The sequence below is a fragment of the Asterias amurensis genome, chromosome 5 (assembly GCF_032118995.1).
Source record: "Asterias amurensis chromosome 5, ASM3211899v1".
Classification (NCBI taxonomy): Eukaryota; Metazoa; Echinodermata; class Asteroidea; order Forcipulatida; family Asteriidae; genus Asterias; species Asterias amurensis.
In genome coordinates, this window is record NC_092652.1 from 13,000,981 (window position 1) to 13,027,342 (window position 26,362).

A 26,362-nucleotide genomic window follows, 5' to 3' on the forward strand; every position below is an offset into this window, starting at 1 on the left:
CCAGACAACTTCATCATTGGCCAGCAGACTATTTCCAACCCTCCAGATATTGCCGCCTCTTTCAATGACTACTTCTCTAATATTGGTTCCAGTCTTGCTAATAAACTCCCTCCCTCAAATGCACACTTCACAGACTATTAGCACAATTCCAACAATTCTTCTCTTTTCCTAACACCAACAGACTCCGATGAAATCTTTCAGATTGTTCGAGATCTCAAAGGTGATATGTGCTGTGGGTTTGATGCTATCCACCCTTCCATAGTCAAGTCTTCTATTCCTTTTATCTCTCATCATCTGGCTCATATCTTTAATCTCTCTTTTCTAAGTGGATCTGTACCTTCTAATCTTAAGATTGCCCAGGTTACACCTGTCTTCAAATCTTGATATCACCATAATTTTTCTAACTATCGTCCTATTTCTGTTCTTCCATGTTTTTCAAAAATCTTGGAAAAGCTTATCTATAAGCAACTTTTCAAATTTCTTTCCCAATTTCATCTTCTTTATGACCAGCAGTTCGGGCCAGTTACTCTACTGATATGGCTCTGATCCAACTTGTTGATTCTCTTTCCATTTCTCTTTCTGATAAGCAATCTTCTATTGGTGCTTTTATCGATCTCTCCAAAGCCTTTGATACTATCAACCACACTATTCTTCTCTCTAAACTTAAACATTACGGCATTAGAGGCAACTGTCATTGATCGATAGTGGTTTGCTGATTATCTTAATAACCGCAAACAGTTCACCTCTATCAAACAATCGTCTTCTTCTCTTAAAACAATTCATCATGGCGTGCCTCAAGGTTCTATTCTTGGTCCTCTTCTTTTTCTTATGTTAATGATGTTCACTGTTCTTCTAACACTTTGTCATTTATTCTTTTCGCTGATGACACTACTTTTCTTTCGTCTCATACGGACTTTGATTCCTTGGTCAGTAACCTCAATACCGAGCTTACTAAAGTTTCTTCCTGGTTTCAAGCCAACAAACTCTCTCTCAACTCTAGCATAACTAAAAACATGGTCTTCTCAAGGTCTCAAGATTTGTGTGGTAGCGGAACAGTTAAAATTAATGATACTGCCATCAGTAAAGTCCACTGCACAAAACGTGTTATCATCGATGACAAACTTTCCTGGACCACATTACTTCTGTTTCCAAAGTCATCAGCCGAAACACTGGTGTACTTTCTAAGCTCCGCTCCTATCTCCTATCTACCACTCTATTTTCTCTTTACAATACTCTCATTTTCCCCCATCTGAACTATTGCAACATTGTCTGGGCACGCACAAGCACTAACAAACTTAAATCTCTTATTACCGTACAGAAAAGGCCTATTCGCATTTGCACACTTTCCCATCATCGTGATCACACAGCAACCTTGTTTGCCAGGTTACACACATTAACAATCACCGACATTAATCAACTTCAAACTGGTATATTAAGGTACAAGTATACCAATAACCTTCTTCCTCGCACTTTCTCCTCATATCGTCAGTGGTTTCACGAAGTAGCACTCGCTGCTATACCAGCAACAAATATTTATCAGAGAAGCGGCCTCTGAAGTTGAACACTTTTTAGAAACCCGCCTCCCTTCAAATCTTTAAAGTATTTCCATTTAAATTTCTCAAACTAGACACTTGATGACTTGAACTTATCAATTTATCTTATTTTGACTCATTTGCATAATTTATTATGAAACTAGACACAAGAGAAGATCCGTGCTGCTTCGTGAAACCAAAAAAGTGGATAATATGTCTTTTTGCGTTTTCACAAAGTAGCACTAGCCTATGCTACAACGCAGCATTTTGTGTTACTTTATGAAACTTTGGCAGCGCCCGCGCGCGCTCGCACAAGTTGAGTGCTACTTCGTGAAATTTTTTTTACCTCACTTTGACTCGAGTGCGTGCAGTGCATTACAATGGTAAACAGAGGTTTGGGTGCTACTTCGTGAAAACAAAAAATGACACAAACGGGCAAAAGTTTAAAACACTCATGAGCTTAATTAGAAATGTAAAGCTGTCTGAGCTTTGAAACTTTATGGAATTGAAGGTCGCCATGCATTATCGACAGAAATGTAAAAAAAAGCAAAATGTAAAAAAAAATCTTTAAGCACGTACAGTGCTACTTCGTAAAACCACTGACGATATTTCACCTCAATTAACGATATTCACCATTACCATACTACATTTGTAGATCACATAATAACTACTATATAATATCCCTCTTGCACATCATACTTAACGAATACGATTTGTTTTCATGGACCTCGTCTATGGAATGGACTCGGGCAGTCTGTGAAATCAAAGTCCTCTGTTGGCCGATTTAAAACCGCTTTCAAGAAACATCTTATCTCCCAGTATATAGCGTAGTTTACATGTATTTTGTCCTGGGTTTTTTTCTCCTTCATAACGTTCGCTTTAAATATGCTTTATTTTGCTTGGTACCTCTTTTATTAACCGTGTTGTTGTTTCACTGATTTAATGTGGCGTATGTCCATCTGATGTCTATTACAGTTTATGTCCAATCCGTTTGTTTGTCTGTTTTTGTTTCATAGTTATGTTTTGTTTTGTATTTTGTCTTCCTTGTTCAATATTGTGTACTTAAGTATATTTTTTTGTGTGTGTTTAAGGCATTCCATTTATAAGCTCTACGTATTAGTTTTATTGTTCCAATTGTTGTTCTTTTTTCTAAAGTGATTATCCTTGGTGGAAATAAATGTTGATGAATTGATGAATTGAATGATACTGTGGTTAAAAACATGGCAAATTTGAGTGATATAGTGAGTAGCTTAATTTGGTACATGTATGTCATGCCCAGGAAGCCGGCTTGGTGTTTGTCCGACCCCTAGATTGCAATTAATCCTACAGTTGTAGGATGACCCCAGTTCTTCTAACGTTTATCTGCACTGGACCCATCACTTAATTCCGTCTTTGATTTGATTTCCGCGGAATTCGTCAACGGAGCATTTGGGGCAGAAAAAGACGTGGAATAAGAGGCCATTTCTAGTTGATTTGTTTGTAATAAGCTTTTTTAGTACAATCTGCTGTGTTAGCGTCAGTCGATATGGATGTTGTTGTTGATGACGTACCTGACGGACGAATTCAGCGCGCGAAAACTCTGTCACAGGCAAGTCATATCCTGCATATAGGTCAAAGGTGACTGTGCACAGCGCCTGGGATGTGTGACATTCTGCCAGTTTGAAACAGTGAATTAACTGTTTCATCACAGATTTAAGTCCAGGTGGGATCTTTGGTAGAAAAACATCACAGCCAGTCACAGTAACATTCCGCAAGGCCACGGAACGACAGTCCAATGGGAACACGGCTTTTAAGTATTTCAGCTTCAGACTTAAGTACATTCTTTCGGAAAGATAACATTAGGTTATAGTTAAGATAAGATTAGCTAATAGTTTCTCAATAACTTCTAAATATTCATCAACAAATAAAGATAATACAGTGTATGTCAATTTCTAATTGGAATTTTATTTCCCTTTAAATATTTGTTCTCTTTTTGGATTTACAATATACCATCTTTGTGCAATCAGCCATGTAAGACATTCCTATGAAAGGTCTCAGCATCAGAAAGCTTTGTCTTGGTCTTGAGAGATGCTGTCATATGTCACCAACTATCTGCTCTATAATACAATCAATGAATTGACAGTCGCACATGAACAGGCAAAAACCAAGACATTTATGGTATGAATTTGTTATCACAGTCTTGATCATGATCGTTAGCGTCATGTGTACAAGTGTGATCATTACAAGACAAACTTAACCACAATCTGGGTTACAACACAAACTTTGTCATAGGAAAACAAATTATTAGAGAAACTTACATTTTTGCCTTTGTGTTTTTGTCAGGAGCAAAGTCCGCTTTCTTGTTAAGCTCTTCTATAGACTGTGCGATATAAAGTTGTACCTTGTCCTTTGCAGGCATAGTGGCAGTTGGATTTATGAAACCAGTTAGTTCACATTATACTTCTTGTTCAGCTTTGCTATCTGTGCATTAAGACAAACATGCGACATTAAAGGTTAGATCATAGATTGATTTAAGTACTCCAAAAATGAATGACCGTAATTTCTTGAAGGGTCTGGAGGCACCTTATCCACAGCTTCTCCCTACTCAGACGAACTGTCTCTCAGAGGTTAGAAATAAAGTGATCAGTGTTCTGCGGGTGTATATCCAGGTTTTGGGTATTGAGTTTCTAAACGCCCCTAGAAATACATCAAAAGATCTATCTATAAACAGATCTATCTATAAACAAAATTGATTTGTGGGGGTGTGCAGGTGACATTATACAATTGTTGCACGCTGTAACGGGGTCCATGGCGTTTTGTACACCCGAGGAGGAAAATGACCATTTTCCCCAGAGGGTGTACAAAACCTATGGACCCAAAATTACATCGTGCAACAATTGTTTTGTTATACCTTGGTAACATGATTATTCCTCTTCTCAAAGCTCTGTTGTCATCATCAAACAATATTTACAACGAGTATGCATAATTTAATGCATAATCGACCAGCGCTGGGAACAATCAAGGTAATGTACACTGGTTAACAAAACTCATGTTACCCGCCGCGCTGTGCAGCCATAGTACGTGTTGCACGTCACGTGAAATTGGTTACCGAGATATAACAAGACCCCTTATGAATGGTACCACCAGTATGGCTGATGAAAAAGTCAGATTCTCTGATGTGTTGTCTACAGACAATGCATTTGGAAGTGTTGGAACATCTGCCAGTTCACTGTGGCATGGTACATGAAGGATTCAAATGATCATTTATGGGGGAAGGTGGGAGGGACTTCTTCCTGGACAATGATATCTTTGAGACCGGTAGGGCATCTGTAGACAAGTATGGGCTCTTTCTATACATTAGGCTAAAGTCAATCTGATGTGTGAAAAATATGATGGTTAGAGCTGGTTATTTTACGAATGATAGGAAGTGAGGGAAGGAAAGTGTCAATTGAGGGAACATTCCCCTTTGAACTGTGTCATATTCCAGCTTGGGTCCTTTGAACCTTGTCACATGTTGTGCTTTGGTCCTTTGAACTTTCCCTTTTGAACCCTGTCACATATGTTGTACTCGTGTAGCTTGAGTCCTTTTTCATGTCTCGACTCCCTAAACTAGCCATGACTTTTGGGATAACTTGTTGGACTGCTAGGGAACTTCCTGTTTGGCCAGAAGGAAAGGTCAACTTGTGGGATAATTGGCAGATAATTATGAAAATCTTTCACCAATCCTGTCTCTTTGATACCTTAACGCATACAGAGAAAAGTGGACAAATTCGTTACTTAATTGACCCAGGGGAAACAAAACTACTTGTTTTTGCCTAGCTGATTTGTGGTTATATAGTGGATATTGGCTTGCAGTATACAAGAGTGTTAAGTCTGGACAGTCAGTAACATCATAAGCTCGGATACCAGGTCTCTACAGAATTTTCACCCATTATTTACATCCACAATCCTTGCCAGAGTGCATGCAGTTTGCATGGTCACCAAAGACGAAAACAATTAGCTCTTCCGACGTCGACAATAATAACAGGTGACTTCAACAAGAACATTCATGTTGATAAATCATCTTCACCTAAATCCATACAGTTTGCTCATCTCTGCCAACGGCCTCCATCAACACATTGACACCCCACTCATCAATGCAATCATATCCTATCCTCTTCATGTCCAACTCAACTACTGACCATGTATTCTCCAGCCTGGAAGTAGTTAGTGGCATGTCAGATCAATCTGCAGTTAGTTGCAACCTGCTCATTACCAAGACTTTATCAACAAGAAACTGCTGTTCCATAAATCTCAGTTTATTCCATAATGAGATTGTGCATGTAGATGGCTGTCTAACTGAGAAATGTGGCATCGGCAGTGTGTATTGCAGTTGATAATTATAAATCCACACTGAATCAGATACTTGATAAGAATGTCGGACAACTTGTCCGTTCGGACAACTTGACAATTCAGACAGCTCAACCATTCGGACAACTCGACAGTTCAGACAACTCGACTTATGGCCAAACTTTCCTGTATAGCCTAAATCCTGCGATTCTATAATTATCATTACTATTTATCAATTATTACTTATCACAAGAAAGTGTGGTGTCCCAGTGAAGCCATACGTAGAAGAAACATCTGTTTTGACTATGTTCTGTGAGACTTTGTGTATGACTCTTAGCCAGCTGCAGTTCTCTTCAATTTATTTTCTGCCTGCCACCGTCACGTATTTATTTAGTTGTTTTTTGTCACCAGGTTTGCTATTCAAAATGTATTACCGGTGCGTGTAATAGGCCCCCGTGCTTTTGTCTGAGCGGACATCTGTTGCAATTAAAGGAAATATATTTGCAGGGGACTTTTTATTTACTCATTGTGGCTGCATACTGGAAGTAAAAGGATATCCCGGTTGGGATATTTGGTGACAGGGATATGGTGAATCAAATTTTTAAGAAACACAAACACTCCTTCTCCAGAAGACGATCAGAGCATACTGATCGAAACGTCGAGTTAATCCAACGGTTCTTTTCAGAACCACCCCAACTCATTTAGAGATAGTTATTACATGGTGTTACCACAAACTCTTCTATATCTTATTTCCACCTTGCAAAGTTTCAAATCCTACAAATACTCCTGTTCAAGCTTTTAGCCAGGATTTGAAAATAGGGTGTCCAAATTTGACTTGATTGAAAAACAGGGCGTCCAAATTTTTGGGAAAAATTTTCAGCTATCATGTAGCCAGGTACATGACATGTGCCACAGAGCTATTGCATCTACTGTGTGCTCAACTCAACGTATGCTTTAGGTAGCCAACCATGTACGGACAAATTTCTTTTCCACTGTCTTTTGTTTTTTGGGGAGGACTTTTCTAGATCTTGTGTTCTTTACCCTTTTTTAGATAGGCATGGTACAGACTGATGTTGGTCGCTGTCACTGGAATCAACATCAGTTGGGCGACTTGGCTTGTCTCTTGGTTCGAATCAGGGAAGTCAAACTCACAATGGGAGTGGGACGAGCTGTTATTTTTCTCTGAGGGTCCCGGTTGTTGCATGGGGTCAGGAAAATCACTGCTAGAACAGTCACTCGGGTCACTCGACACTGGATCGGGCGAATTTCTGGCAAGATGTTGGAAGGAATTTGTGATTTTCCTGTCCCCATGATGAAGTAGGCTACAACCATTCATATGACAAAATAAATTGTGTGTGAAATGAAAACCTCGGGTGTCTGACGTGAAATTTGATACCCTTGCCGGCAAACAATGAATGGGCGACAGTATATAAGATAAGTAGGTTGTACATTGTATCTTGCAGAACCATGCAGCTGGCAGATAGTAGCAATTTTGGTATTTCTTTCGTTTTGCTTACAATAGGCCTAACTGGTATTGAGTCTGATGCAATTTATATGTTTGTTTTTTCAATGGCCAGATACAAGGTTAAGTATGCTTGAGTGTACTGTCTACCCATGGTGTGAACACGGGCCTTTCAGTTTCACCATAGAGTTCTATTACACACAAATAAAGTGTCTTTTTAAAGTGTCTACTGCACATGACTGTTCTTACATGTGTGCATATTTAGCTAGATCCCGCCCATTTCATTCTAGCTAACCAATAAGCATCCATAATGCACATGGGGTGACCTCTCATTCATAAATTGGGTTGTGGATGAGTTGTGGTTTGTATAATATGATCCCACTGTGGTCTGCAGTTCGGCGGCAAGGCGGCGCACAAGGCTCCCACACAGGGGAGGTAAAATGATACATTGTGTTACTTCTGCAGTGTCTGTGGGAGACCGCCTGGGCGCTAGAGTCTTCTGATGTTTGTTTTTTCAAAGAAACCCTGGTATTTCAGGATCAATTGTAGAATCTTGCGGTTGTTTCTGGGACTTTATATTTTTTTAAACAGCCCTTTGTGGTTTCAAGACGTCTCAATTAGGGAATACATCAAGGTACTTCATCAAAACCATGATTTGCCGACAATTGGATTATTGCCTAAGCTTAACAGGGCGTCTTCAAGGGCATCCGACAGTTTTTGGGGGCGTCGAAAAATGAAATAGGGCGTCCAAAAGACGCCCGGACGCATTGCTGGCTAAAAGCTTGCTCCTGTTTACATGTATACTAACATGAATAAATTAATAAAAATTAAATAGAAACAAATTTTTAAATAGCTTATCACTGTATTTTATTTCCACTTATAAATCTGTTCTTACTAACTGATGAACGATTTGTGAGAATTACCTGTGTCTTGTCCCTTTGTTTATGTTAATTAATTACTTAATTATTATTATATTTTTAGAGTCTTTAAGAAAGCAAGGTGAAACATCTACTAATGTTTGTCAGAGCATAGCTGTTGATGCTGTTTTAAAAAAGAAAAACTTTTGTAAAATTGTGTTTGTGTTTAAAAACAATATGCATTGTGTGGTTATTAGGTGTTTGGGCCAACAGCCCGGAACACCTCTTATTTTTGTTCGTTTTTTTTTTCTTTTTCTTCATACTTCTTCTTCTTCTTCTGACCGTCCCTTGTACGCTAACAAAAGCGCCTTTCCCAAACTCGTATGAACTTGAAACTTCACACATAGTTAGCGATTCATTAGGAGAAGAAACCGTGTGAGTTACGTCATGGTGACGTCATCAATTCTTGAGTTATGAATTTTCAAAGTTTATTATTTCAAAAAATCATAACTTTTGATCTACATGATGGGTTGTTACAATCGACACATCATCGGAAAGTTCGTTAAAAACTCCGTAAATGCCTCGCAGACATGATCCCATTTCGATCTCGTCTACTGGTTCAAAATCGAGTTTGAAAATTCATAATTTCATGTATAAAGAACTACGAAATTTCCCCATTGGTTGTGCGCAACACGTGTGGCGTACACATGTAGTGTATTAGGCATAATTTTATTTGGTGGCATGCTGCCAAGTTTATTGTACTCTGTGCCATAGCGTGATATGCATAGAGCTACATGTATATAGCTCTATTATTTAGAGCTGTATAGCTCTATTTATGCAGAACGCTGCAAAAAACGATTTCCTCTCAATCTTCGGCGTCAAATTGTTCAAATGTTACCCTTCTGATGGCTTAGTGGTCAATGTGGAATTGAAGACGAAGTTTCGCTGAGATGGCCACCTACTTCAGTGATTCATGGGACTTTTAATTATGTGAGAAAACAACAGTACAAAAAGACGAACATTGGTCATGTTTTGGTTAAACACCGAGAAGAATAGAGACGTTACATCGATCGACCACTCCCCCGGGTGAAGGGCGTTTTGGGCCCACGGAACTCACGTCAGTATTACAACTGTACAATATCTATTACTTCTTGAACTTAGCATAATCATCAATTGTTTTGATTATTTGTTAAAACAACTATCCAAGTTATTCTGAGTTAAATACTTTGAAGAAAAAAAATCTCTGGAATAACATAAGCCCTTTTAAACTTTCTCTAGTAGGAAAGGACGTTACGTAAACTAATCTATTTCTACCTCCATGCACAGACATGGATGTTACAATACAAAACATTCAAAGAAAACAGAATGGTTAAAGTATAAGGCCCAAGCAATTAGGAGTGGTCTTGCTAAAATAAACTGCCGGATTAAACAAAACTTTAGTACAAACAAATAAATAAAACAATCTAGATTTTCATCTTCTTCTTCTCTTCGTACCTTGTCCTCGAACAAAAGCACACTTCCCAAACTCGTATAAACTTGAAACTTCACACAAAGTTAGATATGCATTAGGAGTGGAATAATGTGTTAGTTAGGTCATGATGACGTCATCCATTCTTGAGTTATAAAAATTCAAAGTTGATTATTTCAAAAAATCATTATATTTGATCCACGTGATGGATTCTTACAATCGATACATAATCAAAAAGGTCGTTAAAAACTCTGTAAAGGCCTCGCAGACATGACCCCATTTTTACCTTGTCTTCTGGTTCAAATCAGATTTTTTGTGTATTTTCGTCAAAAATAATTTCTTTGTTTTGACTACTACAGTACTGCGTTGATCACACCGGTTCTCGTCCTATCAGTGAAGTTAAACAACATCAGGCTCGGTCAGTACTTGGATGGGAAACCCGCTAAACCAGTTGTTGATGTTGTTTGTTTTGTTTTTTTGGTTTTTTTTACTTCTTTTTAAAAATATTATATCAGCTTCGTTTATAGTCTGTTTTCAAGGCGTTTTCAATAAACATTTTCCTTTCGTTTAGTTACTCTCTTCTCCAGTCATCATTATTCATAAGTTCCTATGTCCTCAACCACAAAAGCTATTTTGACAATCTATACATCATATGAAAGGGCTTTACGTACTTCACAAAAATGGATATGTTGGCGACCTTCTCTTGACCTTTTGACCTTTCTAAACCGGAAGTGCATGTAAAATGCTTTGAAAAGGCCTATTTTCATGGGTTTTTCTTTTGATAATTGTCCACCAGGGTGTATTTGTGTACTCCCGGAAGCCGAACTCCTTGTTTTTGTTATGACAAAAACTTAAGTCTAGTTATTTTTTGTAATTGCTGATAATATCCCACAGTACATTCAAGTGCCAAATAAATGCTCAGAATGCAACACAGAGCATCTACATGTAGGACCCCAAAACTTCCGGGGCCCTTTAGCGGGCCCGAACTCCACGCCATAATGGCTTAGCATATCACGCTCGCCGATTCTCTGGAAAATCCAGCACCCCTTGGAAAAAATGTCCTCTCGCGGGCCTGAATATAATGTTAAATACTTTTCTTTGTGTGTGCTAAAAATTTTAAAAATTAATGAATGAATTAAAGTCACCTGGAAGTGGTATTTTGTCAAAATAAAGCTTTGAAGTGGAATATGAATGTACAGTTAACTAAGGTTCAACAAAATTAGTTACCAATTTGATAACAAATTTAAAAGTAGGCCCGACCCGAAAGGCCCAGCCCGACCCGTGACATCAATCGAAGCGTGATATTTGAAGAGAAAATGAGAAGTCTGGCCTCGTACACTACATCTGGGTACCTGATCAATATGATGCCTCGGTACAGAACTACCGTCACGGAGCAGACTGCACGCACTTTATGGCTGCTGTGCGGATGGTCCACTCGGATCACACAACACGGTGAATCGCATACAGTGCCAACACAAGAAAGTGACGCTTGGCGCAAGCTAAAAACATGCCCTCAAAGTTGAAACAATACCCAATTTTTTCACGTTATACTAGGCAAATGCTGCTTTAGGTTCGTCACGTCTTTCAGGTACATTCTTCGACATCCACTAGCTGGAAAAATTGTTGGGATGGCATCATGTTTTATAAAAGAACTTTTCTCTTCATGTCAAAGTCTGTGGTATTCTGGATTCGAGGCACGACGGCTCAAAGTGTTTGACAGGACCACTTTGCAAACAAACCCCATCTTTAGTTGTTTTGCGACCTGCAAAATCCCAGCCCCCATCACTGGATTCCGCCAGCGCACCCCCCATACATAACACAGTGCATATAATACGTGTACAGCATATGTACACTATACGTACTGTACATGTACACGTGCGGTACCATACATGAGTACTTTCTAAGTAGCGCCTTGATGGTTTTGTATCTGCCAAAATTTAGGGCGGAGCTCATTACGCTAACGATTACTTACAACCCGTTCTCATTGGTTGTTGGTTGACCTATTAACTCTCGCTGCGATGTCAATCACAACGTTCTGCGAACACTCGCACATGTACTTGTCGACGTGAACAAGACGTGGCTGTTGTAAAAAATGGCAACGGTGGCGGGCGAGGGAGACATCCCTACTCTAGTAAAACAAAGTTGTTTACTGTAAGTCGCTGGAAATCAATGGTGTTTAATTTGCAACAGTACATCGTAGCATAACTACAGAAGCTTTCAACAAGATAAAACAACCGCGTTTAATGCATCAATCATGCATGTAGAAGAAGGAAGAAAATTAGACCATACAGTGTGTGAAATATGTTTGAGAGAAACATTAAAAAAGTATCCAGGTGTCATACGACAGTACAACACACCCCATCCCCTTGAAGCACATACACTTAATAACATTCCGTTTCCCCATTTCAGACCAGCCATGTTTGGTTTCATGAGATAAGAAACCCAGCTGCTTATTTTGTCTTTATTGTAGACATATTATTCATTTTCTCGCGGTAAATCAAAGTTGGGGATCGAAAATATGTGTTGGTCGAAAACATACCAGACGGTAGAAAATGGCGTGTGGCTGAACAACAACTACAAGTAAAGATCAATTTCATAAACTAACTCTTGCCATACTACTTATACTACAACGTTACACTTAGTGCAGCAGCTTCCCATTCAGGGACAAATCTACCAGCTACATTGTACTTATGATGCTAGTCCTCATGTTATATTGAAATGCAAGACAACGGGCCAAAGAACCCCTTCTCTCTTCGAAGTTGTTCAACACCGGCGCACCGACCGAGCGAGGCGTGTCCAGCAACCGGTAGCTGTATACCGTCCAGCAGCGCATTCAGACCTCTTACATCATAGCTAACATACACCACACTACCGACACTGCTATAAAGCCTGTGTATAGTACATGTATACATACAGCTAGCGTACAGCGTACACACACATGGACGTGGCATGATTGCTAGCAGTAATACGTCATTCTCAATCGCGCCTATAATTGGCCAACGATGAAATGACACGCCCATATCATGCATGCCCTTTTATCGGATTTCTGAAAAAATGTTACAAACCCATCAAGGCTGTTGTTTGAGCCACACGCACAAGGTTGAAGACACGACCGTACTCATGAATACGCTATACTGTTCTCGCTGTACAGAGTGCTGCACAAACAATGTACATGTATACGTTGTTTGTGTATACACTGCGTACCGTGTTTGTTGCCGAATCGTGCCGCGCACCGGGCCAGGGCACACAACGCCAACAGCCTTGAACTAGTAAGCACAGGAGCTATATTTGAGCAAAAACAGGCATCTCTGCCCAATTAACCGGAAGGGAAATGTTTGTTAAAAATGCCTTGAACACAGACTCCGTACTAAAGCTCTTTCATATGATGTATAGATTGTCAAAATAGCTTTTGTGGTTGCGGACCTAGGAACTGATAAATAATGACGACTTGAGAAGAGACTAACTAACCGGAAGGGAAATATTTGTTAATAACGCCTTGAAAACAGACTCTGTACGTAAAGCCCTTTCATATGATGTATAGATTGCCAAAATAGCTTTTGTGGTTGAGGACCTAGGAACTTATGAATAATGACGACTGAAGAAGAGACTAACTAACCGGAAGGGAAGTGTTTGTTGAAACGCCTTGAAAACATACTATAAACGAGGCTGTTTATAAAAAAATAAGTAAGTAAAGAATAACAAAACAAAAAAATTTAAATAAAATTAACTGGCCAACCCTCCTCCCATCCAAGTACTGACCAGGCCCAATGTTGCGTAACTTCAGTCATCAGCACACGGCCCGACGTTTCACAAACGGCCTGACTGACGAAGAAGAAGAAAAAGAAGAAGAGTATCCAGCACAAGAACAACTAGAAAGCACAGGAGCTATATTTGAGCAAATACGGGTATCTCTGCCCAACTAACCGGAAGGGAAATATTTGTTAAAAACGCCTTGAACACAGACTCCGTCTGTAAAGCCCTTTCATATGATGTATAGATTGTCAAGTTAGCTCTTGTGGTTGAGGACCTAAGAACTGATGAATAATGATGACTTGAGAAGAGACTAACCGGAAGGGAAATATTTGTTAAAAACGCCTTGAAAACAGACTCCGTACGAAAAGCCCTTTCATATGATGTATAGATTGACAAAATAGCTTTTGTGGTTGAGGACCTAGGAACTGATGAATAATGACGACTTGAGAAGAGACTAACCGGAAGGGAAATATTTGTTAAAAACGCCTTGAAAACAGACTCCGTACGTAAAGCCCTTTCATATGATGTATAGATTGACAAAATAGCTTTTGTGGTTGAGGACCTAGGAACTTATGAATAATGACGACTGGAGATGAGACTAACTAACCGGAAGGCAAATGTTTGTTGAAACGCCTTGAAAACATTACTATAAACGAAGCTGTTTCAAAAAAAATAAGTAAGTAAACAAAATATATATATACATATATATATATTAACTGGCCAAGCGGGTCTCCCATCCAAATCCTGACCGGTCCTGATGTTGCTTAACTTCAGTGATCAGCAAACGGCCTAACATTCAAAACGGGCTGACTGACGAAGAAGAAGAAGAAGACTTTGATGTTTCAAATGGAACTTTATTGCTTAAAACAATATAAAAATGAAGAGCTGTTCCATTGAGTTTACAACAAACTAATAATTAGTGGTCACAATCAGACAGATCAGTTTGCTATATGTTACTTTTACAGTTGGAGTTGGAATTAAGCTTTATATATCTTAATCGACACTGGTGAAGTTTCTTCTGCTGAATCACAGGTGACATTTCCTCTACCGATGACTAAGCCTGAGCAACTAGTGTGACTAGTGTCGAAGTGGCGACTATTGATTGCCTAGTCGAGTTACAAATACCATTTTTCAACTACTCAGATAGTCGACGTGGTACCATCGTGACTACTACAAAAATAGTCGCGATTACTGCTTGGTGAATCAATTGTGTTGCTCTTGACTATTCCCAACAACTTCAATCCTTTTAAGCACAAATTTCACTTTATTGGGCCTGTGGCAAACAACTAATTGCCGCAATGTACATGTATCTTAGGAGTTTAAAATTAGTCGCGACTAGTGGCAAAGTCGTGACTACAATGTATTTGATACTAGATGAGTAGTAAACTTCACTTGTTGCCCAGGCCTACTGATGACTTCTTATATTGTTCTGAAATGAACTAACATGTCTTTTGCTTTGATGCGGAAGTGGTTAGCACATGTTACGCTTCTCACATTGACGCTTTTCTGCAGATTGTAACTGAAATGAGAACAGGATACAATCTTATGAGTATGATCAAATAATCAATACTTGAATATGATCAAATAAACAATGTTTGAATATGATCAAATAATCAATGCTTGAGTATGATCAATGAATCAATGCTTGAGTATGATCAAATAATCAATGTTTGAGTATGATCAAATAATCAATGCTTCAGTATGATCAATGAATCAATGCTTGAGTATGATCAAATAATCAATGCTTGAGTATGATCAATGAATCAATGCTCGAGTATGATCAAATAATCAATGCTTCAGTATGATCAATGAATCAATGCTTGAGTATGATCAAATAATCAATGTTTGAGTATGATCAAATAATCAATGCAGCCCTCCACAATATAAATTTCAAAATTATAGCACCATATGGGTGATAATTGTATTTAAACAAAATTGTTGTTTAGCCATTGGGATTTAATATTGGTTTAGATAGTTTTCTTTCTCCCCCCTTTAGCCCCCTTTAGATATAAAAAACAAAGGTTAACATTCAAGGGGGGATTGACTTGGAAGTCTCACGAACTCCAGACCACCACTGATTATAGGAAACATCTCAAAAGGATGTCGTGTAAGCCTTGCTAAGGCAGTCGAGTTATTCACTCCGAAAAAACACCGCTGTATAAACCCACCCATGTACATTGTACACTGTGCGTAAAATTAATCTCATCGCACGACACGACGCCCCCCGTACACGGCCACCACATGCGGTTAGTGGTACGAGTGCGGATGACTTGTGCACAGTAGTCGTACGACAAGTGTTCAGCAATGTGACAGTGTATACGGGTGGATCGAGGGGTGTGATTACACACTACGCACAAAGTATACGGGTGGGTTTAAACCGGCATCTTTTTCGGAGTGAATAATAGCCACAGCCTTGATATTTATGGTATTCATTTTGGTTTTTACCCATATACATTGGTATACTCAATACTTACTCAAGTATCCTTTTGCCCCTATTGGACTTGAACCTCGGCCTGGTGGTTTTTCTCACACCAAAGTCATTCTTCCAACTCTGCATTGTACTTGAGTGTAGGCCTACATGATAAAATAAAACAATGAAAGTTAATTTTGGTTTAGAGAGTTTTCTTTCTCTTACCCCCCCCCCCTTTAGCCCCCTTTAGATATAAAAAACAAAGGTTAACATTCAAGGGGATTGACTTGGAAATCTCACGAACTCCAGATCACCACTGGTTATAGGAAACATCTCAAAAGGATGTCGTGTAAGCCTTGCTAAGGCCGTCAAATTTTTCACTCCGGAAAAAAACACCGCTGTAAAAACCGACCCATGTACATTGTCTCTGCGTAAAACTAATCACATCGCACGACCAACGCCCCCACCACACGGCCACCGCATGCGGTTAGTGGTGCGAGTGCGGATGTAGTCGTACGACGAGTGGTCAGCGATGTGACAGTGTATACAGGTGGGTCGTGGGGTGTGATTACACACTACGCACAAAGTATACGGGTGGGTTTAAACCGGCGTCTTTTCCGGAGTGAATAATAGCCACAGCCTTGATATTTATGGTATTCATTTTGGTTTTTACCCATATACACTGGTATACTCAATACTTACTTATCGGTGTATATGGGTAAAAATTGATTATGTGATTCATACCCGATAGATTTATGCAGTGTTCAAGTATCCTTTTGCCCCTGTTGGACTTGAACCTTGGCTTGGTGGTTTCCCTCACATCAAAGTCATTCTTCCAACTCTGCATTGTACTTGAGTGTAGGCCTACATGATAAAATAAAACAATGAAAGTTAATTTTGGTTTTGTTGATGAATGCCAGTCCTCTTCTACTAAAAAGTCGGAATCCTTAATCCACAAAGCAAAAGGTAAATTCTTCTAGCAAAGTCATGAAGTCCCCCCACCCCAACCCATAGATCCTGCTCGATGCAGGTGTATCACTATCAATAATTCATGGCCAATATTTGAATTCATGTAATAATTTAGAATCATATAACCTTTTTTAAGTTGCCAAGAAATGTATTTCCCTTCAGAAAACTCTAATTAAATAAACTCATTACTAAAAACCCAGTACATCAGTCAGAGAACAATATGAAATATTATTAATCATTATTAAACAAGTAGGCCTACAGTACAACAAAACATTTCTTGAAAACAAGAACAAAGCAAAATATTATTCATAAGTAACAACAGTGTTCAATGTAATGTTTATTTAAAAAAAATACATTTCACCTTGAACGAAACAACAATAATTATAATTAACATCACTATCCAGCTCTCCTTGGCAAGAGGATTTTAATATTTATTAATCATAAATTTTTTTTTTTTTTCAAATCAGCAGACAAGGAATTTGATGGCTGCCAACGAAAAATAAAACCACAGACAAGTTCAGAAGACATGCCGTACTTTCACGAATATTATCCTGTCACATAATTCCCAAATGTAGCTTATCATCATCAGTAATAAAACCAAAAGACAGTTTTCACGAATTAGATGCAGCACTAATTTTATCGGCCACATGTACTTGTATCCGTATTTTTTAACACGAAGTAAATTATCATTAAAAAAAACATTTTATATAAAAACTTACCCTAATATCATTGATGCAAATTGTTCGCCTTCGCAGTTGGGTGATATATCAGGTAAAGACTGTTGTTATTAATAATAAAATGACCTCAAAAGAGCCAAATTTGTCAATTTTATCTTACGGTAACCAAGGATTTTAATGGCTGCCGTAAGAAAAAGTTTTGTCATCACGAATCTGACGTCATGAAGTCGCCGCAGAAGTTGACAACAGACGACAACTGTCAACTACCGAAGGTCTACGTCTACTGAAGGGCAGAAGAGTTTTGTGTGAGCTGCGACTTGCATTATGCATGTTACACAAGTTGTCAGTTGTTGTCGCCAGTTGCCGTTTTTTTTAAAGTATAGCCGACATTTGGGTACCATTTTTTGAGGCCGTTTGCAAAACCACGACTTGAGCTTGCGCTCCCTCTTCGGCTCCGGCTTGGGCTAAATAACTCACGGAGCCAAAGCCAACGCCCAAGCCCCCAGGCCGTGGTTTCGCAAAACGGCCTGACTAACGAAGAAAAAGAAGAAGAAGAAGAAGAAGAAGAAGAAGAAGAAGAAGAAGAAGAAGAAGAAGAAGAAGAAGAAGAAGAAGAAGAAGAAGAAGAAGAATATCCCGCACAAGGACAATGGGCCGAATAAATAAAAACTAGCAATTACTTATCAAGTTAAAGGTCCAGCATTAGCAAGAAGACTGAAAAGTAAAAGATCAGGCATGAACATTTTGCTCGCGGGATTACCTTTCACTTATAGACATATAAATAAAAACGACACTGTACTAACATACTGTAGCAATTACTTGTATTTTTACTGTATGAGGAGCTTGAGGGCTCAGTATCGGGTCAGTATTAAAGGGTTATTTTTCCCTTGGCCTAATGATCCAACTATAAATGTTACTTATAAATTTGTTATACGTACTTTAATTGCTCTAAAAGTACCAATCTCTGGAGCTCTGGTGTGGAGAGGCTGGCTGTTTCCTCATCATAACCACTGCCGCCATCAAAAACTTAACTAAGTGGAAACTTCAAATTTCAGTTAATCGCTATTGATCTACGAGTCCATGCCTCTATTGTTATACTCCTGAATACCCCGCTATTGTGCTTTTCTCTGACCAATTACTAATCCGTTCAAGTAAATGGTGTTTTTCCAGTAAAAGGTTATTTATAGAGATTTGGGCAAATTCTCATGCCTGATCTTAAACTTATCGAAATTTGTTAATGCTGGCCTTTATACGGCCCAGTATCTTGTGAAACTATACAGGTAATAGTAAAATGTCGGTTTTATTTACATCTCAATAAGAAGAGTCCCTCAAGTATTGCTTTTACCTACTAGTTCGACCAATTACTAGCAATATTAAGCCTTACTTTTATTTATAAGGATTTAAGTAAAAGGCTAGTAAAAGCAAATGCTAGTTTTTATTTATTCGGCCCAATATCTCTGCCGTTTCACGGGCAGAGATAATATCTCTGCCGTTGCAGGGGCAGAGATAATCAAAGCTAGATCAAGGCATGTCTTTATAAGCATGTGGGACTGAACCTTTTTTACATCAAATTACATTATATACCACCATTACCACGGCCCCACGCAGTGGTAAATCAACCATTTTTATATTTTAAAAGTGCCAAATTTATATTTGTGCATGTGCCAAGTTTGAAGGTGCCGAGTTCGCAAGCAAGGTGCTGAGTTTGCAAGGTGCTGAATGAAGACGAAGTGACCGGTACCCACATGATCACATGTAAACATTACATTGGTCATGCAATCGGTTGATAAACGGTTTGATAACGTGTCAATAGTGTATTAATTTTTAATTAACAATTAACAATTAACAACACAGGTAGGAGGGGAGGAGGACTGCACGCACAGTGACATTCCTTCTATTTCTACCTCCATGCACGCACGGTAAATTAAGTTTGGCTTGATCAATGATAGGGCTGGCGCTCCACTAGCCCACCTAGTTGAGCTTTTAACATCGGTCTCATCACTGTCACCATTACAGCCCACCTTCGATACATGTCTAAAAGAATGCAGTCACTTCGTACCTAAGTCACTTCGTACCAAAGCCACTTCGTACCCAAGACGTAGTTCCAAGACGCGAGTCCATATGTTTGTACACAAAGCACGGATTGGGGAACTATTCTTCGTAGTTCCCAGACGCGTGTCCATATGTTTGTACACGAAGCGCGGATTGGGTATCTTTTCTTTCCAGGACGAACGTGGGCAGATAGTTCTACACGTTTGTCCTGGGAAAAAAATACGCGCACGGTCGGGGGACAATCGGCATATCGGCATTAGCGGTAAAAGAGTGGTAGTTGAGAAAATTCACACTCAAAATTCACTTGATTTTTACTCAAAACCTGTGATACCTATTTGAACAATTCCAAGTGTAGGGCTATCTGCAACTTCTGAATCATTAGATCGGTAAGTTTCATGATGCAGATCGTGCTTTTCAAGGAAGCGAAAGATTTTGATATCAGTGGTGCTGGGGCCAAGGATACGGAGTGGATTGGACCGATTTATGGCGCTATGATCAAGGCTGTTGACAAACTGTTCCCCGACCCGGTTCGCGTCATACACGAATGTACATTACCATTCCCCGGCCCGGTTCGCGGCACACGCATGCAGTGCATACGATTGAGAATGACGTATTACTGCTAGTAATCATGCCACGTCCATGTGTGTATGTATGTGTGTACGCTGTACGCTAGCTGTATGGACATGAGCGTGGTGTCGCTATGATGTATAAGGGGTCTGAATGCGCTGCCGGACGGTATACGGGCTACCCGTGTGAGCCGGACAAGCCTCGCTCGGTCGGTACGGTGTCGAACAACTTCGAAGAGAGGAGGGGTTCCTTGGCCCCGTTGTCTTGCGTTTCATTATAACACGAGGACTAACATCATAAGTACAATGTAGCTGGTAGATTTGTCCCTGAATGGAAAGCTGCTTTACTATAAGTGTAACGTTGTAGTGTATGGCAAGGGTTAGTTTAGTGTAGTAGTATGGCAAGGGTTAGTTTATGAAATTGATCTTTACTTGTAGTTGTTGTTCAGCCACACGCCATCTTCTACCGTCTGGTATGTTTTCGACCAACACATAATTTGGTTTTGATCCCCAACTTTGGTTTACCGCGAGAAACGTAACGAATAATATGTCTAGACAAAATAAACAGCTGGGTTTCTTTAGGGTAGGGATTTCTCCCTCGCGTCCGCCGCCATTGCAATTTTTTGCACAGCAGCCACAAGGCTTGTTGTTTACGTCGGAGCACGTGCGTGTGATGGCAGAACGTTGTGATTGACATCGCAGCGAGAGTTTATAGGTCAACCAACAACTAATGAGAATGGGTTGTTAGTAAACATTAGCATAATGGGTCGTATGAATAAAAAGTAGTATTTACTGACAAGTACTAGCAAAAAGTAAAAGCATAAACTTCCAAGTAGAAGCATTCATTAAAAGCATCTTCTAAATTCCGTATGAATAAACCTATTCTTTTACTGCAAAGTATTCACTTAATGCTTTGGAGTAAATACTTCTGATATACCATGGTTGAATGGCTCTTAACAAAAGGTTTCCTTTGTATTACAACTCCCATTCACGTCTACGTATGCGCTCACACACACAGCCAAAGCAGCATTTGATTTAACAGAAACATAAAAATCTTCAAGTTAGCCATGAGGTTTTTATTCTGACAACATTTTGATGAAGACGACTCATGGACACACAGAATCAAAACGTTTTTGTTAAGCTTTTGAAACTTGGAGTGGAGCATGACAGCGCTGGATAGAGAAGATGAGAGCTGGATATGAGCATAGCTATTTAATTTAAACTTAAAAGTTTTAATAATAACACGAACAACATTCTATTGAAATGCATTTAATTGTTTAAAAAATTACTTTTTTCTGATTTTATGAACAATAAGCCTTAATGATCGAGGCATTCATTTCTGAGTTGAAAAAATTCTTTATATCTTTTTAAAAAGCTTACTGTAATGATACAAAACGGTTTTTTACAAACGGTTTTATTTTATCCTCAGCATATATTAACAAGTTTGATTAAAAGCAGTTTGAGTTTGTGTGTATTGTTTCTATTGTAAAACACTGTGTATGTGTATATTTAATATTTCAGTGATGTCTTTCCTTTGGACTAAAACATTTATCCTGTGAGGAACATTCATAAACACTGTCATTTCTTCGGACGAGCCTTTTACTTCTGTGCCCAAGGTAGCTCTGGAGCTACCTTGAAAAATCACTAGTACTTACTTGCATTTTGTAGTATATTCTCCGTTTTATTCATATGGAAGTAAGTAAGTGCTAAAATTAAAAGAATTTACTTTTTGGTAAAAGTAGATACTTTTAGCATTTTTGTAAATACTTTTAAGTAACAGTTTTTACTTCCTTTTATTCATATGGATGGTAGTAAATACTTGAAATTTTCAAGTAAAAGTAAGTACTACTTTTTATTCATACGACCCAATGAGCTCCGCCCTAAATTTTGGCAGTTACAAAACCATCAAGGCGTTACTTAGAAACATGGAGGAAGAAAAAGTACTCATGTACCGTACGTGTACCATACAGATGGTAATGTACATACAGTAGGTATGTGTGTGTACATATGTACATGTACAGTAGGTATGTGTGTGTACATACTCTGTACACGTATTATATGCACTGTGTTATGTATGGGGGGTGCGCTGGCGGAATTCAGTGATGGGGACTGGGATTTTTCAGGTCGCGGCTGGCTGTAGCGCCTTGATCAAGGCTAATTGCGGCATTGTTGGAATGAAAGCTCGGCCATGGAGAATAAACACGTTGCGGCATTGTTGGAATAAAAGGACTGTCTGGGGGACTGCGGTATTGTTCGAAAATACGGTCTCAGTGTCTGAATAGCCTTGTTTGACCGCATTATTGAGTAAGGATTCTTCATACAAAGACCATTGATTTGAACTGGACAAGAAGGTATTTTTTATTTCCCGCAGTGATCATAAAAAAAATCAATCAAAATCACGGCAATGACCCTTCGGCTCAGGCCTTTATCACACGGCAACGACCCTGCCTGTTTTAAACGTGAAAGAACTCGTCGCTACCCTTTTATTTTCCCTTAATAATAATAACTGGAGACTTTTTTTACAAAGGTTAGTGAGGAACATTTATTCTGATCTTCCTGCAACAAAGTGCAAGTCATTTTTTATTTACCGTGAAATTACTTCTAGAACTATATGCGGTTTTGTTTCGCTATCGTCTCGAAGACGATACTCAATAGTGATCAAAACGAAACCGCATAGTTCTAGGAGAAGCCTACCGTGAAATATAATCACCGCGATGTCCAGATGAAAGGAAATAATGAAGGCCGGTCACTTCTGCCATAGTCAGAGAATTTGGGTACAAAGTGACTTGGGTAAGAAATGACTTTGGTACGAAGTGACCTACATCGGTCTAAAACGCTAAGTTTTCATTAACAAAGGTCGCAAAATGCGCGTAGTTTGATTGCAAATTTCTACCGTTTAAAAAACATCCTACCTATATACTATCGTAGCGCCATACGTTATCGACCCTCATATGTTTTCGGTCCCCAACTTTGATTCCCGTTTACCGCGAAATTGTGCAAGCTGCACCGGTGACAGAAGCTATGCAGTTTACTCACGGTCTGTATTTTCATCAGGCATAATCATGCTGAGAATAAAGTTTCCTGTCGTTGGTTATGCTCAAACATTTTTAAAATGATTGATTTTTGGTACTAATCACTAGTGCATTATTATGTCAACATTCAAATGAGTCAAAGAAACATCATCCAACCTCGAAAGTTCAAAACAAAACTACTATCTGCTAGATTGAGTTTCATTCTGCTTTAGTCACTAGATGGATCATGTGAGGTGGTTACTATTTTGGATTCTATGGTGTGCAAATGTGGGGAAAATATTAAAATATTTCAAGTGAAAATAACAACAATTTTTTGTTGTTGATTTACTGCATACTGTAATAAATTCTGATAAGCGTAATAAATATTAAGTCTACATTAAAGAGAAAATATCATAGATTGGTTTCTTATCTCCTGAAACCAAACATTACTGGTCTGAAATGAGGGAAACAGGATTGTTATAAAGTGTGAGTGCATCAAGGAGGGGTGGGGTGTTTTACTTTCATGCCTTATGATATCTCTGGACTTTAATATAGTAGCCATAATGCCTTAGGACAAAAATGTAATTAAATTTGTTAAGTAGTAGTTGAATAATATTTTTGATATATTTTGCACGCCATACTTATACTAGCTCTGAATATTCAATGGAAGGTGTGAAAAGGTGTGAAAACATATGACGTTGCTCCAATGTCGCGCATGCATAAGCACTGTTGATGGCGGACTGTCTCTCGCAACGTAAAACCAAAACTTTAAAAATTTCAACACACCATGAAGTGAAATGGTTATTGTTAAAAAATTGGATAGATGATTTGAAAAAAAAAAATTTAGTTTTTGATTGTGAACAATTTTCCTGTTATCCTACTGAAAACACATGACACCAGGATACTCCAACGTACCTCAATTTATTCCTTACATTTGGGGGATTCATATGACACATAACAGGGCCTACCAAATGGTGACTTTTTGTCACTTTGTCCAGATGTGACGATTTGAGAATTGGCAAAAACAACGTGTACAAAAATTACATTGAACGATGTTTTAAAAGCGGAGCCATAGGCCTACAACAACTACATAATAAAAAATAAACACTAACCTTTAAGTGTAACCAGCTACGCTAACAACATGATGAACATGAACAACAGCTAAACTAACATAACAAGGTCACAAGGTGGGCTAGCGCTCCACTCAATGCTCAAAATCATGTTGTTTAGAGGAGAAACTCAAAGTTAAATTCTGGTTAATTAAATTGAACACCACAAGATGAGACCCACCTAGCCTCCGCAATTCCAATTTCATAGCATATGATCATTGATGGAATTCAGCATCATCATTCATGTCCATTATTATTTAGTCGTCCAAACCATAGAGTTATATATAAGAACTAGAGGGCGCACTAGCCTAGTTGCGCAGCACGAATACGATTCGCGGCGGCCATTTTGTAAGTTGAACAACAATATAACAAACACCATCGACGCGATGCGCGATGCATGATGAGTATGGCGTGTCAAACGTTGCATTATTCGATAATGTACAATATATGTGCGATGTTTCTCATATATATGCGATAATTGTCACATATGTGCGATATTCATTTGATGTATGCAATAAATGTAATATATATGCAATAAATGTAATATATATGCAATAAATATAATATATATGCAATAAATTGTAATATATGTGCGATAAATTGTAATATATGTGCGATAAATTGTAATATATGTGCGATAAATTGTAATATATGTGCGATAAATTGTAATATATGTGCGATAAATTGTAATATATGTGCGATAAATTGTAATATATGTGCGATAAATTGTAATATGTGTGCGATAAATTGTAATATATGTGCGATAAATTGTAATATATGTGCGATAAATTGTAATATATGTGCAATAATTTGCAATATATGTGCGATAATTTGCAATAGAGATGCGATAAGTTTTAATATATGTTTGATAATTTTGTAGTATATTATATGCGATCATTTGTATGCGATGTTTTGTGACGGTATACATATGCGATAATTTAATATACATGTGCGATGTTCATTCTTATATATGTGCGAAAACGGAATTGTGGGTTATAGTATGGCTTCCTGTCCACTTGATCCCCGTATCCGTAATGTTTTAGATCGGGCCAGACTATACTCTGGACGGTATAGTATGGTTCCTATGGTTCAATGAGATTGGCGTAGGGTTTATAGTGATGGTCAGGGTACGAGACTCGAGCAGCGTATTTCCGAAACAGCCAGCCAGCCGCGTATTCGGATAATAGAACACATACAGTACAGGGAGGTGACAAAATGTTGCATTTTGCTCAAATCTGAAGGTGAAGATCTGTTTTACTCGAACGAATTCTGCAATATTAGCATAATTTAGAATTTTTAATTGATAATATGTCAATTTCATAGCTTCACATGATTAAAAAATAATTTTTAAAAAGTGAAAAACATTAACAAAACGTCAAAAAATGACCCGCAAACGAAAAGGCAAACATTTTTATTTTGTATTTTTTGCATTTTTTAATATGTCAAAAAAACATCACTGTGAAATACAAAACCATAACTTGAAAAGAATTTATACCCTTCGTTAAAACAAAACATTTAATTTGTAATCCAGAACTTTCAAGACTAATATAGTGGGCGTATCAAATTTTGGAGCTGGGTAAATTTGGTTCACTATCTAGTGGTTAATTAACCACAGTTATTCTGACGCCATTGTCAATGTACATTCCGACCAATTACATAGACGGTGCACTTAAACACAATTTGAAAAGAATTTGAACCCTTCGTTAAGACAAAAAGTTGCTTTCTTGTTCCAGAACCTTGAAGGAAGATAGACTGGACGTATCAAATTTTGAGCTGGCTAAATTGGTCAACTATTATTGATTCTGCAATAAAAAGAAAATGTTTAAAGAAAATGTTTAAAGAAATTGTTTGTCTTATCGAAGGGTGTCACCACTTTTTGCTCGCGGCTGACATAACTATAAATGTGATGACTAAGATTCAAAAAATTTGAAAAATGATTTTGCAAACAAGACACAGTTGAATTTTTATAGCACAAGAACTTTTAAATTTTATTGACAACAATTAAAAATAATCAATCATGAGTGTTTCAGATATAGCTCGGTAATTTACTAACTTTAACTGTTCTACGATTTAAAGTCACCTGGAAATAGAAGTGTTTTTCTTTCAAACATAAGAGTATATGCTTACGAACAATAAAACAATTTATTTAGTAATTGATAAGACAAACATTTTCTTTTTATTGCAGAAT

General features: G+C 38.2%; 1 protein-coding gene across 3 annotated transcripts in view; it reads right to left on the reverse strand.

The window, feature by feature from the left end:
* The window catches only part of LOC139937725 (ubiquitin carboxyl-terminal hydrolase 8-like), a 110,749-nt gene that overhangs the window by 82,645 nt on the left and 1,742 nt on the right, over positions 1–26,362 (reverse strand). The window contains exons 1-2 of one of the 3 annotated variants that reach the window (XM_071933014.1): positions 24,356–24,505; positions 3,830–3,992 (exon numbers count right to left, since the gene is read on the reverse strand). In XM_071933014.1, the coding sequence (XP_071789115.1) occupies positions 3,830–3,930 (101 nt within the window). In that variant the 5' untranslated portion in view covers positions 3,931–3,992; positions 24,356–24,505. Of the gene's footprint in view, positions 1–3,829; positions 3,993–24,177; positions 24,506–26,362 lie in introns of those variants that run through there. The other 2 variants (XM_071933012.1, XM_071933015.1) reach the window with 2 other exon arrangements.